The sequence below is a fragment of the Microcaecilia unicolor genome, chromosome 6, assembly GCF_901765095.1.
Source record: "Microcaecilia unicolor chromosome 6, aMicUni1.1, whole genome shotgun sequence".
NCBI lineage: Eukaryota > Metazoa > Chordata > Amphibia > Gymnophiona > Siphonopidae > Microcaecilia > Microcaecilia unicolor.
Genome location: NC_044036.1, coordinates 232,203,990 through 232,220,327, shown reverse-complemented (window position 1 = coordinate 232,220,327; position 16,338 = coordinate 232,203,990). Strand labels below are relative to the sequence as shown.

The 16,338-nt window shown below is 46.9% G+C and overlaps 1 protein-coding gene across 1 annotated transcript in view; it reads right to left on the bottom strand.

The window, feature by feature from the left end:
• PNPLA7 (patatin like phospholipase domain containing 7) overlaps window positions 1–16,338 on the bottom strand; it is a 2,530,065-nt gene that overhangs the window by 1,130,789 nt on the left and 1,382,938 nt on the right. The window contains exon 19 of the mRNA XM_030206608.1: window positions 4,733–4,864. Within this exon, the coding sequence (XP_030062468.1) occupies window positions 4,733–4,864 (132 nt within the window). The remainder of the gene's footprint in view (window positions 1–4,732; window positions 4,865–16,338) is intronic.

Below are 16,338 nucleotides of genomic sequence, written 5' to 3'. Positions count from 1 at the left end.
GCTGTGATCTGCTGAGATGCTCAAACTGTGGACACCAGGGCCAGGAAGTTGTCTGCCCTTGTCTTGGGAAGATAAGCCCGAGCTGTCTTTGTGTCCAGCAGTGCTCCAATGAACTCCAATTTTTGAACAGGAGTGAGATGGGACTTGGAGTAATTTATTACAAACCCCAGTAGCTCTAGCACCTGAATAGTCTTTCGTATGGACTTCAGGGCACCCTCCTCCCAGCCAATCGTTGAGATAAGGAAACACGTGCACTCTCAGTCTGTGTAGTGATGCTGCAACAACCGGTAGACACTTCGTAAACACTCTGGGCGCAGACGCCAGGCCAAAGGGCAGGACACAGTACTGAAAGCGCCCAGGGAAACCAGCACTTCCCAGCAGAAATCGAAGATACTTCCTGTGAGATGGAAGTATCGAGATGTGTGTTAAATGTCCAGAGAGCATAGCCAATCGCTTTCCTGAATCATGGGAAGAAGGGTGCCCAGGGAAACCATCCTGAACTTTTCTCGGACTAGGAATTTGTTCAGGGCCCATAGGTCTAGGATGGGACGCATCCCCCCTATTTTCTTTTGCACATGGAAGTACCTGGAATAGAATCCTAGCCCTTCTTCACCGGGTGGAACGGATTCAACAGCATGGGCCTTTAGAAGGGAAGAATTCTTCTGCAAGTACTTGCCTTTGCTGGGAGCTATAAGAATGAGCTCCCGGTGGGCAATTGGAGGTTTGGATTCCAGATTGAGGGTGTATCCTAACTGGACTATTTGGAGAACCCACCGGTCTGAATTGGTGAAAAAACATTAACCTCCCTCCAACTGGCAAGTCGTCCAGTACGGACACTTTTACAGCGGCTATGCTTAACTGGAGCCAGTCAAAAGTTCGTCCCTTGCTTTTGCTGGGGAGCAGCAGAGGCCTTAGGCGCACGCTGTTGACGAGAACAAACGTGGTGGGGCTGAGCCTGACTAGGCTGTCGAGAAGCCGGAGTATACCTACGCCTAGCATTGGAATAAGGAGCACTCCGCTTCCCACCAAAAAATCTCCTCGTTGAGCAGGTTGTAGCAGAAGGCGCCCATAGCATCATTATGCTTTTTGATCTGGTCAACAAGATCCTCTATTTTTTCTTCAAAAAGATTGTTCCCCCCCCCCCCCCCCCCGGCAAGGTACATCCACCATCCACTGCTGGACCGAATGATCCAGGTCAGAGACATGCAGCCATGAGAGTCTGCGCATCACTATACCCTAAAGCAGTGATTCTGGATGCCACATCAAAAGAGTCATAAGCACCCCGGCCAGGAACTTACAACATGCCTTCTGTTGCCTGACCACCTGGTGAAAAGGCTCGGCCTGCTCCAGAGAAAGGGTATCGACCAAGCTAGACAGCTGCCTCACTGAGTTCCGCAAGTGTACACTTGTGAAGATCTGGTAGGACTGGATACGGGAGGTGAACATAGTGGCCTGATACGTCTTCCTCCCAAAAGAATCCAAGGTCCTAGCTTCTCTTCCTGGGGGTGCCGAGGAATAGTCTCTAATACTCTTGGGCTCTTTTGAGGGCGGAGTCCACCACCATGGAATTGTGGGGTAACTGAGACCTCATCAACCCAGGTTCAATGTGGATACGATACTGGGAATCAGCTTTCTTCGGGATCACGGGGCCAGACAGATGGAATGACCAGTTCCGCTTAAGAACTTCATTCAGTACCTAATGCAGAGGATCCGTCACAGCCTCCTTAGGTGGAGAGGGATAGTCCATGACCTCGAGCATCTCAGCTCTAGGCTCATCCTCCACCTCCATAGGGAATGGAATAGCCGTAGCCATTTCCCGGACAAAAGATGTAAAAGAAAGACTCTCAGGAGGAGATAGTCTCTTTTCAGGTGGAGGGGAAGGTTCAGAGGGAATCCCATATGACTCATTGGAAGAAAAGTATCTGGGATCTCCTTGAGATCCCAAGAATGCTCCTCTTCAATAGCGGATAGTACCTCTCTTAGGGAACTCTGAGACTGAGCCTGCCTCGATGTCGACATCCTCAATGGTGATGTCAAGAGGCCAACGCCCACATGGACTGCGGTGAAGCTTCCTCCGCTGACGTTGAAGGGGAATTGACCTGGATAGCAGCCAATACCGGTGCCACTTGACAGGGACCTCACCGCAGGTGAAAGGCCAGACGCCGCTGCAGCAGACGGCTCAGAAGGCGCAAGCACACCAGACATCTAAGCAGACTGGTGCAGCAGTCCTTCCAGAAGTTCTGGAAGAAGGGCCCGGATGCGCTCGTCGAGAGCTGCCATCAGAGAAGGCTGTGGGGTTGGTGGATCAGCTGGTGGCAGAATTTGCTGAGGCTTAGGTGCAGGTACCGGGCTGCTAAGAGGCTAGCGCATTGGCACCTCCTGTATGGATCTTCTTGGCACCGACGATTCTCGGGTGCCGAATCCCTTGACGCCCCTGAGCTCCCAGCACTGTGTGTCGAAGGAGATCGGTGATGGTGCTTCTTCGCTTGATGCCCATCACCGAGATTCCTCGGTGCCAACGATGACGACTTGGAATCCTCAAGCCTCCTTGGGATCAAGTCCAACGATGGTCGATCCCAGGAGGCCTGCATAGTAGGAGGCCTCGAGACAGGTGGAGACCCATTCGATACCTCACTGCTCCCAGTGCGACTTGGTCTCTTAGCAGCCATTACCTCTGCTCCTGATGTCGACGCCGCCGACCTCTGTATCACAGTCGATGCCGACGTCGAAGGATCAGACCAAGCCCCAAAAAGTTTCTCTCATTGGGCTTCTCAAGCTACTTGGGTCCACTTCTTCATACAAAGACACAGAGCACAAGCAGCTTAGCTGTGGTCAGGCCCAAGGCACGGGATACACCAGAAATGGGTATTGGTACCTGAGATGGTCCGATTGCACAGAGTATAACGTTTGAAGTTGCTGGGTGTCCTCGATGACGTGGAAGGAAAAATGGCTCCGGCAAAATCAAAGGACTTGATTGTGCCAAGAAAAGGGGGCACAAAAAGAAGGAGAAACCCGACCGCACGGCCTAAAAACGGCCACGTCAAAAAACAAAAAAAACTTAAGTTAGGAAAAAAATATTAAGAAGAAACTAAACGGAACCCTCTCTCTCTCTCTTTTTTTTTAAACGAACCAACTCGCGAAAAGTACAGAAAAAAAGAAGACTCTTCCTAGGCCTTAACGATGAGCACAGGAGGAACCTGCCGCACCTCGTCTTGGAAAAAAGAGAATTGAGGTATGCGCTCGGGCCTTGCAATATATCCAGCTGCAAGCTATGCCAAAATATCTCACAGGACCCCACGATCATTCACAAAGGAAAAATATTCAACATTAAGGAATCTTTCACATGCTCATCTTCCAATGTGGTATATATCATTCAGTGTAAAAAGTGCGATGAAGGCTGCTACATTGGAGAAACAAGTCAGATGCTAAAGAAGAGATTTAATTTACATAGACATCATATGAAAAATGCCAGTACAAACAAAGATGTCACGCCTGTGGGATAGAACTTTACAAAATCAGAACACTGTACCACTGTAAAACAATACAGCAACGTAAGACTTTTGAAGTCAAAATGATTAAATATTTTGACACCCACCAGATAGGACTTAACAAAGATCTGGGTTTTCTAGCCCATTACAAAGCATAAAATTGTATTGCCTTGTAAATTGTATTGCTCTCCTGTCTCTGACACTCATCTATCCACCCCCATCCTGTTAGACTATCACTGAAATGCTTTGATGTTTCACTCATCCCGTCTCCATGCATATAGACTGTCACTGAAATGCTTTGATGTTTCTCTCATATATACTACTACTACTACTACTTAACATTTCTAGAGCGCTACTAGGGTTACGCAGCGCTGTACAATATATACTGAGGCTTATTTTCAAAGCACTTAGCCTCCCAAAGTTCCATAGAAACCTATGGAACTTAGCCTCCCAAAGTGCTTTGAAAATATGCCTCAATGTCATCTACCAACTTTTGCTTGTTTATTTCAAATCTTGGGATCTTTTCCGTATTATTTTTAATATTTTTCTCTTTAATTTTATTAAACGGGAATTGACTTTTTTTGTGATTTCATGCCTATCATGGATATTCTTTGAAGTGATGTATTATTGAATTTGCATAATACATTTTTTTTAAACCAGTAAATGGTATGGATGGGCAGACTGGATAGGCCATATGGTCTTTTTTGCTATTATTTTCTGTTTCTATATTTATTTTCACTGAATGCCTGGGACAGACAGAAATTTTATTAAAGGGTACTTAGGAACAAAAGACAAATATGCACCTATATGCCTTTATAAAACAGAGTATCAGAAAGATTCTGATGAAAGTGACACCTGTTCCAAGGTAGGTGTAAGAAAGTGCTGATTGTGCCCCTGCTTTGTCAATTCCCTACCCCCAGGAACTCCTACATGTGTATTGTGTAAAAGTAGATGCTGTGTTTTCTGAACACCTATATTTATGCATGAATACTCTGGCAATTTTATAAGTGTCTACTTGGGCACATAAACCTCCGTTCTACATGTTCAAGCTTTTTATAAATTACCACCAGAGAGACCTGAGTGGCAGAAGGGAGAGAAAAGACCACAGACCAGATAAAATCTGTATTATCCATATTTTCAAGTAGCAGACAGGTACTAATAAGCCTAAGCAGAACAAATGAGCCTATCTGCCAATATCTTCCATATTTCTTTCACTTCATTTCTCCCTCCATTGTCCATCTCACCTGTAAACAGCACGGCCAGCCTCCAATGCCATCCAGTCCAAGGCAAAGTCAATCTGCCGAACAAATGAAGACATTCTTTTCACCACAGTGTGAGCTACACTCAACACTACACTTGGTTGCTGTCTCATAATCCTAGAAATTTTGAAAAAAGAAATGTAATTAAAAAGTTGACCTTCATAAGACCTTTTAATAGCTGCATGTCTAGGATAATCCATTTCTCATTATTAAATGTTATAAACTATTGGAAAGTTAAGATTTTTGTTGAAAAGGTAAATGAGTTTAGTAATATATAAATATAGGATGGGCTGCCTGGGTTCACATCAGATTCTGCAAATTAGATTAAAATACACTTTTTGCTTATTTAAAACAAATTTTTACTTACTTCTGCTCAGTCTGGGTTGAGACTCCAGTCCTCAATTTTACTTTGAACTTCTTTCATTTACTTTGGCTGGAGAAAGGAAACTTTATTCCTCCCTTCATATTACAAGTAACTCTCCTCATGACTTGGTCCTTAGTGGAGCGCATGATCTAGTGAGGGATGTTATGGTACTGGGGCTGCTTGATAACAGTGATGATAATATGATCAGTTTTGATATCAACCTTGAAGTAACTTTACACATGCACAGTCATTGCATCTCACTCTGCACTGGCTCCCTGCCAAAGATCGCATCAAGTTCAAGATCTGTTCTTTAACGCATAAGATCATATTTGGCGAGGCCCCGGAGTACATGTTCAACCTGGTTGATCTACCCCCTAGAAATGCTCTGACATCATCGCGCAACTTCCTCTGTCTTCACTATCCCAGCAGTAGGAAAGTTAGATACAAGTGTATGTTTGCTTCGACTTTCCCGTTTACCAGTGCAAAATCTTGGAACGACCTGCCGAAGCAATTAAATGGGATACCAGACCATCATCTCTTCAAAAAGTTCCTAAAGACGTTCCTATTTTCTAAAGCCTACTCCCTGCCAAGCCCGGCCACTTGACTCTCCTGCTGATGGTTGGCGGGAGGCTCTGATCCACTGGCCCCTGCTGAACATTTTTACCCCCCCCCCCCATGTTTTCTCTGTCTATTCTGTCATCTTATGTTTTATCTTTCTTATTGTATTATTTCATGCACTATTGTAAGCCACATTGTGCCTGCGCCTGTGGGAAAATGTGGGATATAAATGCGCTAAAATAAATAAATATGTTAGCATTTAACTTTAAAAAAGGAGACTATGATAGAAACTAAATTTGCTGATGACACAAAGTTATTCAAAGTCGTTAACTTGCGACAGGACTGTGAAAAATTACAGAAGGACCTTACGAGACTGGGCGGCTAAATGGCAGATGACGTTTAATGTGAGCAAGTGCAAGGTCATGCATGTGGGGAAAAAAGAACCCGAATTATAGCTACGTCACGCAAGGTTCCACGTTATGAATTACGGACCAAGAAAGGGATCTGGGTGTCGTCATCGTCGTCGATAATACACTGAAACCTTCTGCTCAGTGTGCTGCTGCAGCTAGGAAAGCGAATAGAATGTTGGGTATTATTAGGAAAGGTATGTTAAACAGGTGTAAGGATGTTATAATGCTGTTGTATCGCTCCATGGTGCGACCGCACCTTGAGTATTGTGTTCAATTCTGGCTGCCGCATCTCAACAAAGATATAGTAGAATTGGAAAAGATACAGCGAAGGGCGACTAAAATGATAGCGGGGATGGGACAACTTCCCTATGAAGAAAGACTAAGGAGGCTAGGGCTTTTTAGCTTGGAGAAGAGACGGCTGAGGGGAGACATGATAGAGGTATATAAAATAATTAGTGGACTGCAACAGGTGGATGTGAAGCGTCTGTTCACACTTTCCAAAAATACTAGGACTAGGGGGAATGCGATGAAACTACAGTGTAGTAAATTTAAAACAAATCGGAGAAAATATTTCTTCACCCAACGCATAATTAAATTCTGGAATTCGTTGCCGAAGAACGTAGTGAAGGCAGTTAGCTTGGCAGAGTTTAAAAAGGGGTTAGACGGTTTGCTAAAGGACAAGTCCATAGACCGCTACTAAATGGACTTGGGAAAAATCCACAATTCCAGGAATAACATGTATAGAATGCTTGTACATTTGGGAAGCTTGCCAGGTGCCCTTGGCCTGGATTGGCCGCTGTTGTGGACAGGATGCTGACCTCGATGGATCCTTGGTCTTTTCCCAGTGTGGCATTACTTATGTACTTATGTAGAAAGAGAAGAACGGTAAAAAAAAACAAAACTTAGAGGGGCAACTGAGAGGGTAAAAACTTTACAATAGGCGTGGATGCTGTTCAAAAGTACCATCCTAGAGGCCCAGGCCAAACATATTCCATGAATTACAAAAGAAAGACGGAAGTAAAAAAGACAGCCGGCGTGGTTGAAAAGTGAGGTGAAGGAAGCTATTAGGGCTAAAAGAAACGCCTTCAGAAAATGTCTGAAAATAACAAGAAGCAACATAAGGAGTGTCAAAGCAAATGCAAGGCGCAGATAAAGAAGGCCAAGAGGGAGTACGAAAAAAAAATAGAATTAGAGGCAAAAAAACATAGTAACATTTTTTTTCGGTATATTAAAAGCAGGAAGCTGGCAAGAGAATCGGTTGGGCCGCTGGACGACCGAGGGGTAAAAGGGGCGATCAAGGATGACAAAGACGTAGCAGAGAGATTGAATGAATTCTTTGCTTCGGTCTTCACCGAAGAAGATTTGGGTGAGATACCGGTGTCGGAAATGGTATTTCAAGTGGACAAGTCAGAGAAACTTACTGAATTCACAGTAAACCTGGAGGACGTAATGGAGCAGTTCAGCAAACTGAAGAGTATCAAATCTCCTGGATCGGATGGTATACATCCTAGAGTACTGATAAAACTGAAAAATGAACTTGTGGAGCTACTGTTAGTGATATGCAATTTATCCTTAAAATCGGGTGTGGTACCGGAAGATTGGAGGGTGGCCAATGTAACACTTATTTTTAAGAAAGGTTCCAGGGGAGATCCGGGAAATTATAGACCGGTGAGTTTGACGTCAGTGCCAGGGAAAATGGTAGAGGCTATTATTAAAAACAAAATTACAGAGCACATCGAAGGACATGGATTACTGAGACCTAGTCAGCACGGCTTTTGTGTGGGGAAATCTTGCCTGACCAATTTACTTCAATTCTTTGAAGGAGTAAACAAACATGTGGACAAAGGGGAGCCGGTTGATATTGTGTATCTGGATTTTCAAAAGGCGTTTGATAAGGTACCTCATGAAAGGCTACAGAGGAAATTGGAAGGTCATGGGATAGGAGGAAATGTCCTATTGTGGATTAAAAACTGGTTGAAGGATAGGAAACAGAGAGTGGGGTTAAATGGGCAGTATTCACAATGGAGAAGGGTAGTTAGTGGGGTTCCTCAGGGGTCAGTGCTAGGACCGCTGCTTTTTAATATATTTATAAATGATTTAGAGATGGGAGTAACCAGTGAGGTAAATAAATTTGCTGATGACTACTACTACTACTACTATTTAACATTTCTAAAGCGCTACTAGGGTTACGCAGTGCTGTACAATTTAAACATAGAAGGACAGTCCCTGCTCAAGGAGCTTACAATCTAAAAGACAGGTGTACAATCTAGAGACAAGTGTACAGTCAAAGACAAGTGTAGAGTCCGACTAATAGGGCATACTATATTTCACGGAAGTTTAGGTGCTGAAAGCAGCATTGAAGAGGTGAGTTTTAAGCAGAGATTTGAAGATGGGTAGGGAGGGGGCTTGGCGTAGGGGTTGAGGAAGATTGTTGCAGGCATAGGGTGAGGCAAGGCAGAATGAGCGGAGCCTGGAGTTGGCAGTGGTGGAGAAGGGAACTGAAAGGAGGGATTTGTCCTGGGAGTGGAGGTTACGAGCGGGAACATAGGGGGAGATGAGGGTAGAGAGGTAGTGAGGAGCCGCAGACCGGGTGCATTTGTAGGTAAGGAGGAGAATCTTGAATTGAATGTGGTATCTGATCGGAAGCCAGTGAAGTGACTTGAGGAGAGGAGTGATGTGAGTATATCGGTTCTGGCGGAATATAAGACGTGCGGCAGCGTTCTGGACGGATTGAAGGGGGGATAGATGGCTAAGTGGGAGGCCGGTGAGGAGGAAGTTGCAGTAGTCAAGGTGAGAGGTAATGAGAGCTTGGACGAGAGTTCGTGTGGTGTGCTCAGATAGGAAAGGGCGAATTTTGCTGATGTTGAAGAGGAAGAAGCGACAGGTCTTGGCAGTCTGTTGGATATGCGCAGAGAAGGAGAGGGAGGAGTCGAAGATGACTCCGAGGTTGCGGGCAGATGGGACGGGGAGGATGAGGGTGTTATCAACTGAGATAGAGAGTGGAGGAAGAGGAGAGGTGGGTTTGGGTGGAAAGACGAGGAGCTCGGTTTTGGACATGTTCAGCTTCAGGTGGCGGTTGGACATCCAGGCAGCAGTGTCGGATAAGCAGGCCGATACCTTGGCCTGGGTCTCCGCGGTGATGTCTGGTGTGGAGAGATATAGCTGGGTGTCATCAGCATAAAGATGATACTGAAAACCATGAGATGAGATCAGTGAGCCTAGGGAGGAGGTGTAGATTGAGAAGAGAAGGGGTCCAAGGACAGATCCCTGGGGAACTCCAACAGATAGTGGGATGGGAGTGGAGGAGGATCCATGAGAGTGTACTCTGAAGGTGCGGTGGGAGAGATAAGAGGAGAACCAGGAGAGGACAGAGCCTTGGAACCCAAAAGAGGACAATGTGGCAAGAAGTAAGTCATGATTGACAGTGTCAAACGCAGCGGATAGATCGAGGAGGATGAGGATGGAATAGTGGCTTCTGGATTTGGCTAGGAGCAGGTTGTTGCAGACTTTAGAGAGAGCTGTTTCTGTCAAGTGTAGGGGTCGAAAGCCGGATTGAAGTGGATCTAGGATGGCATGAGAGGAGAGAAAATCAATGCAGCGACTGTGGATGGCGCGTTCAAGTATTTTGGAGAGGAAGGGGAGGAGAGAGATGGGGCGGTAGTTGGAGGGGCAGGTAGGGTCAAGTGATGGTTTTTTTAGGTTAGGTGTGACTACAGCGTGCTTGAAGGTGTCAGGGACAGTTGCAGAGGAGAGAGAAATGTTAAGAATGCGACAGATTGAGGGGGTGACAGTATGGGAGATGGTGTTAAGTAGGTTGGTGGGGATGGGATCGGAGGAGCAAGTGGTGCATTTCGAGGAGGAAAGAAGGCGGGAGGTTTCATCCTCGGTGTTCTCAGGAAAGGAGGAGGAGGAGGCCTGGGTTGGTTGGTTGAGGGAGAGGGTTAATGGGTGGAGAGGGGGGGTGGGGGGTGACTGAGGTGTTAAGCAGATAGATAGAGTGGAGAGCTGGGTTGGAGGTTTGGGATTGATGGACTGGTAAGTGAATAGTTGACAAGCTAGCAGGTAAGTCAATGGATGAGAGGCTCGCAGGCGAGCAGGTAAGTCAATGGTTGACAAGGTAGCAGCAGGCGGGCAGGTAAGTCAATGGATGAGAGGCTCGCAGCGGATCAGGCGGACTGGAGCACGTTGGAGCAGATGAATGGAGCAGGCAGGCTGGGCAGGTGAACCGGAGCAGGTATGCTGGAGCAGATGGGCTGGAACAAACAGGGAGGAGCTGGAGCAGGTGGACTGGAACACTGGAGCAAGCATGGGAAGCTGGATCGGTGGACTGGGACGAGCTTGGAGCAGGTGGATCAGGCGGACTGAAACAAACTAGAGCATTTGGACTGGAACAAGCAGGCTGGAGCAGATGGACTGGAACGAGCAGGGGGGAAGCTGGATCGGCGGACTGGAACAAGCTGGGATCAGGTGGATCAGAACACGCTGGGATCAGGCAGACTGGAACAGCAGGCTGGAGCAGATGGACTGGAACAGGCAAGGGGGAGCTGGAACACGGTGGGATCAGGCGGAGTGGAACACGCAGGGATCAGGCGGACTGGAACACGCTGGGGCATCTGGACTGGAACAAGCAGGCTGGAGCTGATGGATCGGAACAAGCAGGGGGAAGCTGGAGCTGCCGGTCTGGAGCGAGCGAGCAAGCAAGCAGGCAGAGAGAAGCTGGCTCGGGAAAGCTGGGCCAGCTGGAAACAAGCAGGCTGGAGCAGATGAACCGGAACAGGCAGGGGGGAAGCTGGAGCCGCCGGTTTAGAGCGAGCAGGCAAGCAGGCAGAGAGAGCTGGCTCGGGAGAGCTGGAGCAGCAGGGCTGCCCTCAAAGCAGCAGAGCAACCAGGCCGCCTGGGGAGGACCGCCTCGCTGTGCGCTACCCCCAGCTGCCCCAGTCCGGAGGACCCGCGGTGTAGGCAGGCCGCGCCACGTGGCGGGAAGGGCAGCGAGAGAAGGGCAGCGAGGGCGACGGGCTGCTGGGCCTGGAACCTCTGACTCCGACTCTACCTGGGTCGCCCAGAGCTCTCAGCCGACACGGTCCCGGGCAATTCGTGCTGGGGAGCGCAACGGCCAAGGGCGGGCTCTCAGACCAGGCAAGTTGGGTTCGTGAGCTGCTGACAGCAATCGGCACTCACCCCTGGAAACGAATCTGTGCTGGTGCAGTCGGCGGGACTGTGGATGTGCCGTGTCGCTCTGACCTCCGCTTTCGCTGACGGCTCCACTCCTCAGCGAATCTGCGCGAATCTGTGCTGGTGCAGTCGGCCGCTCTGCCCTCCGCTCGGCTGCCGGCACCACTCCCCAGTGGCTCGCTGGCAGTTGGGCCAGGGCCGGTGGGTCCACGTGGTTGCAGACTCGCCCTCCGGGGCACAAAGTTATTCAAAGTCGTTAACTCGCGAGAGGATTGTGAAAAATTACAGAAGGACCTTACGAGACTTGGAGACTGGGCGGCTAAATGGCAGATGACGTTTAATGTGAACAAGTGTAAGGTGATGCATGTGGTAAAAAAGAACCCGAATTATAGCTACGTCATGCAAGGTTCCACGTTAGAAGTTACGGACCAAGAAAGGGATCTGGGGGTCGTCGTTGATAATACACTGAAACCTTCTGCTCAGTGTGCTTCTGCGGCTAGGAAAGTGAATAGAATGTTGGGTATTATTAGGAAAGGTATGGAGAACAGGTGTGAGGATGTTATAATGCCTTTGTATCGCTCCATGGTGTGACCGCACCTTGAGTATTGTGTTCAATTCTGGTCGCCGCATCTCAAGAAAGGTATAGTAGAACTGGAAAAGGTGCAGCGAAGGGCGACAAAAATGATAGCGGGGATGGGACAACTTCCCTATGAAGAAAGACTAAGGAGGCTAGGGCTTTTCAGCTTGGAGAAGAGACGGCTGAGGGGAGACATGATAGAGGTATATGAAATAATGAGTGGAGTGGAACAGGTGGATGTGAAGCGTCTGTTCACGCTTTCCAAAAATACTAGGACTAGGGGGAATGCGATGAAACTACAGTGTAGTAAATTTAAAACAAATAGGAGAAAATATTTCTTCACCCAACGCATAATTAAACTCTGGAATTCGTTGCCGGAAAACGCAGTAAAGGCGGTTAGCTTGGCAGAGCTTAAAAAGGGGTTGGACGGTTTCCTAAAGGACAAGTCCATAGACCGCTACTAAATGGACTTGGGAAAAATCCACAATTTCGGGAATAACATGTATTAAATATTTGTACATATGGGTAGCTTGCCAGGTGCCCTTGACTGCTGTCGGGGACCGGATGCTGGGCTCGATGGACCTTTGGTCTTTTCCCAGTATGGCATTACTTATGTACTTATGTACATGCCCTGTGATCGGAGCTGGATCAATATTTACATCTAACCCTCCTCCTGGACAACAAAGAAAAGGTCTACAGCAACCTGCATCAATTGGACCAACCAGGATATCAGAACCAGAAAATATAAAGTTCATATCTACAATCTGTGAATTAAAGTTTTATTTTAACTACATAACTATTTCTAAAATTCTGAATCTGTTAGATTCCTTAAAACTAAAGTCAGCTATCAACCCCCTCTGCATTAAGGGCCAGATGCACTAAACTTTACGAGCCATTAACGAGCAAGTAGTAAACCCTGGAATGCACTAAAGGCCATTTTCCGACGACGGTAGCAGCTAATGAAAACGGAATACAGATGAGCAAATTGTGTAGAAACCCCATTGTAATGAGATGCACTAACCTTTTCCGATTGCCTTAACGCTGGAAAATCTAACGAGAGGTCTGTACCTGTCATTGGGGCTGTGCGGGATTGAAATGTTACAAAAACAAAAATCGTGGAAAAAGAGTGCTTGACCTGGAAGTCTCACAGCGCATTTAGCTCAGCCTTCCCCAGGTCGTCCTTCACTATATATAAAAAAATAAAGACAAGCTGTGCCTATGGACGTCCTTTATGGACATCCTTCGCCCCCCCCCCCCCCCATGAGATCGCCGCTCATCCCCCTCCCCCAAGATCGCTGCCGCTCGAGCGCCACCCATCCCTCCCCCCTTGCATTCAAATGACAGCTTCCCGCAGCCCCTGCCTCCGCCATCCAAGGCACCCCCGAGGCACCGCCCCCGTCGCCACCCTTGAGGTCGCCACCCCCCTCCGTCTGCTACCGGGCTGGGCCCTCACAGCGCCTCTCACCTCCGTGTGAAGGCGCTGCAGCAGGCAACAGCTGATCGCCTCCCTTTGGACTTCCTTCCTTTCGTCCCTGGCCCGCCCTCGTCTTACTGCCAAAAAAGATGTTTTTATTATTGCGGGGGGGGGGGGGGGGGGGGGGAGGGGGGGGATAGATGGCCAAAATGGGTGCCCATCCAAAAAAAATGGCCATTTTGGCCGTCATTCCCCCCCCCCCCCCCTCCAAATAATAAAAACATCTTTTTTGGCAGTGCTTCACTCAGCTGAGAGACCTGGAAGTCCCTGAGCCAATCACAACGCGTTTAGCTGAGCTAAACGCACTGTGATTGGCTCAGAGACTTCCAGCTCTCTCAGCTGAGTGAAGCACTGCCAAAAATGATGTTTTTATTATTGGAGGGGGAATGACTGCCAAAATGGACGGGTTTTTTTGGATGGGTGTCTTCAACTGCACTGTCCTCTGGATCGAGCCACATCGGAGGGGGTGAGCAGCGCGGTGTCTTTGGGTGGCACAGGGAGGCATATTTGGCATGCGCAGAGCAGCCAGCATAACGCTTGGCTGCTCTGCGCATGCTCAACCGGCCGATTGGCCGACTGTTTAACGATGGAATAGAGAATGCAAGTGAGCTACAACGAGCAGCTCATTTGCATTCCCTTTCCTTAATGCATGCCCGTTCCTTACTGATTTGCTAAGGGAATCGGTAAGGGAAGGGCTCTAACAATTGTTTAGTGCATCTGGCCCTAAGTCTCCAAAGAAATTGACATAGAAGTGCTAAGTACAGCCATTTGTTTCTCTATTGCTGGAAGCCTTTGATCTCACAGGCCTAGGCTGAATTTACAACTTTAAAAGGTCTGTTCTCTTAAATTATTTAAAGCCTTAACCCTACATTGCCAACTAGTAATATTTCTGACTTAAATAAGGCTGCTTAAGTGCATTTACAAATAGAGCTAAACAACAAAGTGAAGTAACACTTTAAGATGAATAAAGATATGTAAATGTACCTATCAAGATTTAAGTTTTGTGGAGATTTAAAACAAGCATTGTGGAAGCTTTTCTCATAGCTGCATTCCAAGAAGTGTTTAAGGTCAATCACTCTCCTTTGTCTCACAAATACCTGGCCTACTCAGCTCCCCTCCCCCTCCCTTCTCCATTGCCTGCAGTAATTCCAAACCAGAAAACTGAAAAAGAAAACTGTGCATTTGTAACCTTCCTCAAACAGCAAACAAAGGAAACTGATGCATCTATGAAAATGAGATGTGGCCTGTCGCCCACTCTAAACTATCCCTTCACAGATGCACGACCGTCTATGGAAGAATGGCAGCCTAAAAGAGAAACCCTACCTACCCAATAATGATAAGTAGTAGTAGTAACAACAGGGAGGCAAACACTCTTTTCTCATGGAACCTACCTAAAAGCAAAGAGGCATAACTTTTGAGGAAATTCAAAACAAGCACTGTGGTAGCTTTTTCTCATAGCTGCATTCCAATCTTACGGTCAATTACTTACCTTTGACTTACAAATACTTATCCAGGTCATCTCCCCCTACCCTCTCCATTGCTTGAAGTAAATCCAAGAGAGCAACTTGAAAAAGAGAACTTTCTGCATTTGTAACCTTCCTACAAACAGCAAACTAATGAAATTGTCAAATCCATGAACATGAGAGCTACACTGTGGCCTGTAGCCCGTTCTAAACTCTCTCTTTACAGCTGCATGACTGATTATGGAAGAACGGCAGCCTCAAAGAGAAACCCTACCTAATAACAGGGAAGCAAACACTCTTTTCAAATGGTCTCTGTGTCCAGCTCTGATTGACTGTGGAGCTCCCTAAATACGATAGATCGGACTGTCACAATTTTTTGGCGACATTTTAGTACAGTCTGAAAAATACTCAATCAAGGAGCTGCTCCTGCAGATAGCTCGGCAAGGGGTTTCTCTTCAATTTCAGAATACTGCTGTCCAAGTTTACCCATCCTTTACACTGGCAAAGATGAGAGAAATCTGCCCTGTTTTGGACTGCCTCAACAAGGAAAAATTTAAATACAGATGGTTTTTTCCTGTTAGCACACACTTTGGTACTGCTGGGAAGCTAGAGTTAAGACTTTGGCGGAGGCCTGGAAAATTCTACAAGAGGCAAATGTAACATCAGTGCCTTTACAGTCAGCCTCAGTCACTCCAGTGGCTTCCCCGGCCTTGCGTCTGAAGGTGTTCCAGTGGCAGGTGTTGATAAGAACGGAAGAGGCAGTAGACAACCCTTAAGCTCATGAGGTGGTGGACCTGACCTGTAGCATTTACTAGATAAATGACTGCATCTTTTTTTTGTCCTCACTTGAGAAGCATTGTATCGCTATGTTTATGATTGCTTCATCAAATACAGAGACTTTTCTAAAGGGGAATAGTGAATGTGAAAGTATGTGTGGTTTACTTTTTAAATGAGTGACTGAAGGATGTTTGGTTAATATAAGCTTTATTATGAAGGGAGGTGGTCTCGGGTGGGATCTGGGTTGGTGGCTCAGGAACCTCCATAGTCCTCACATATTTGTGAGAGGTTTGGTAATATCTGCTACTGTTCGGGGGGGGGGGGGGGCGTGGTTGGGGGGTTAAGTGAGGGTGGAGTGTTAGGTTGGGGAGGGGTATAGAATGGAGGGTTTCACCAGTACTAATTTAACTTCAGCCTCCAGTTACTATGATTTTTGTATTGCTGTGATATATTTTAAGGGGACTGTCTAAACACTCTATTGCCATGCTAAATGTAAAGGGCCTGAACTCTCCTGGTAAGAGAAATAGACTTTATGCTGAGCTAAAACATTTAAACACTTCTCTTGTTTTTTTTTTTTTTAAACAAGAAACACATCTCAAACCAGAGAGGGAAGGGTTGCTTAGCTGTGCCCAGTATCCTGTTTTGTTCTCTTCTGAAGTAGAAGGCTCTAAGAAGTGTGGTATGGCTATATTGATGCACAGAGACCTCCCTGTTCAAATTCATAAAAGTGAAATGTGACCCTAGGGGCCATTATATTTTTGTACAGCTGAGTGTGGGTGCACTGGACTTGACTTTG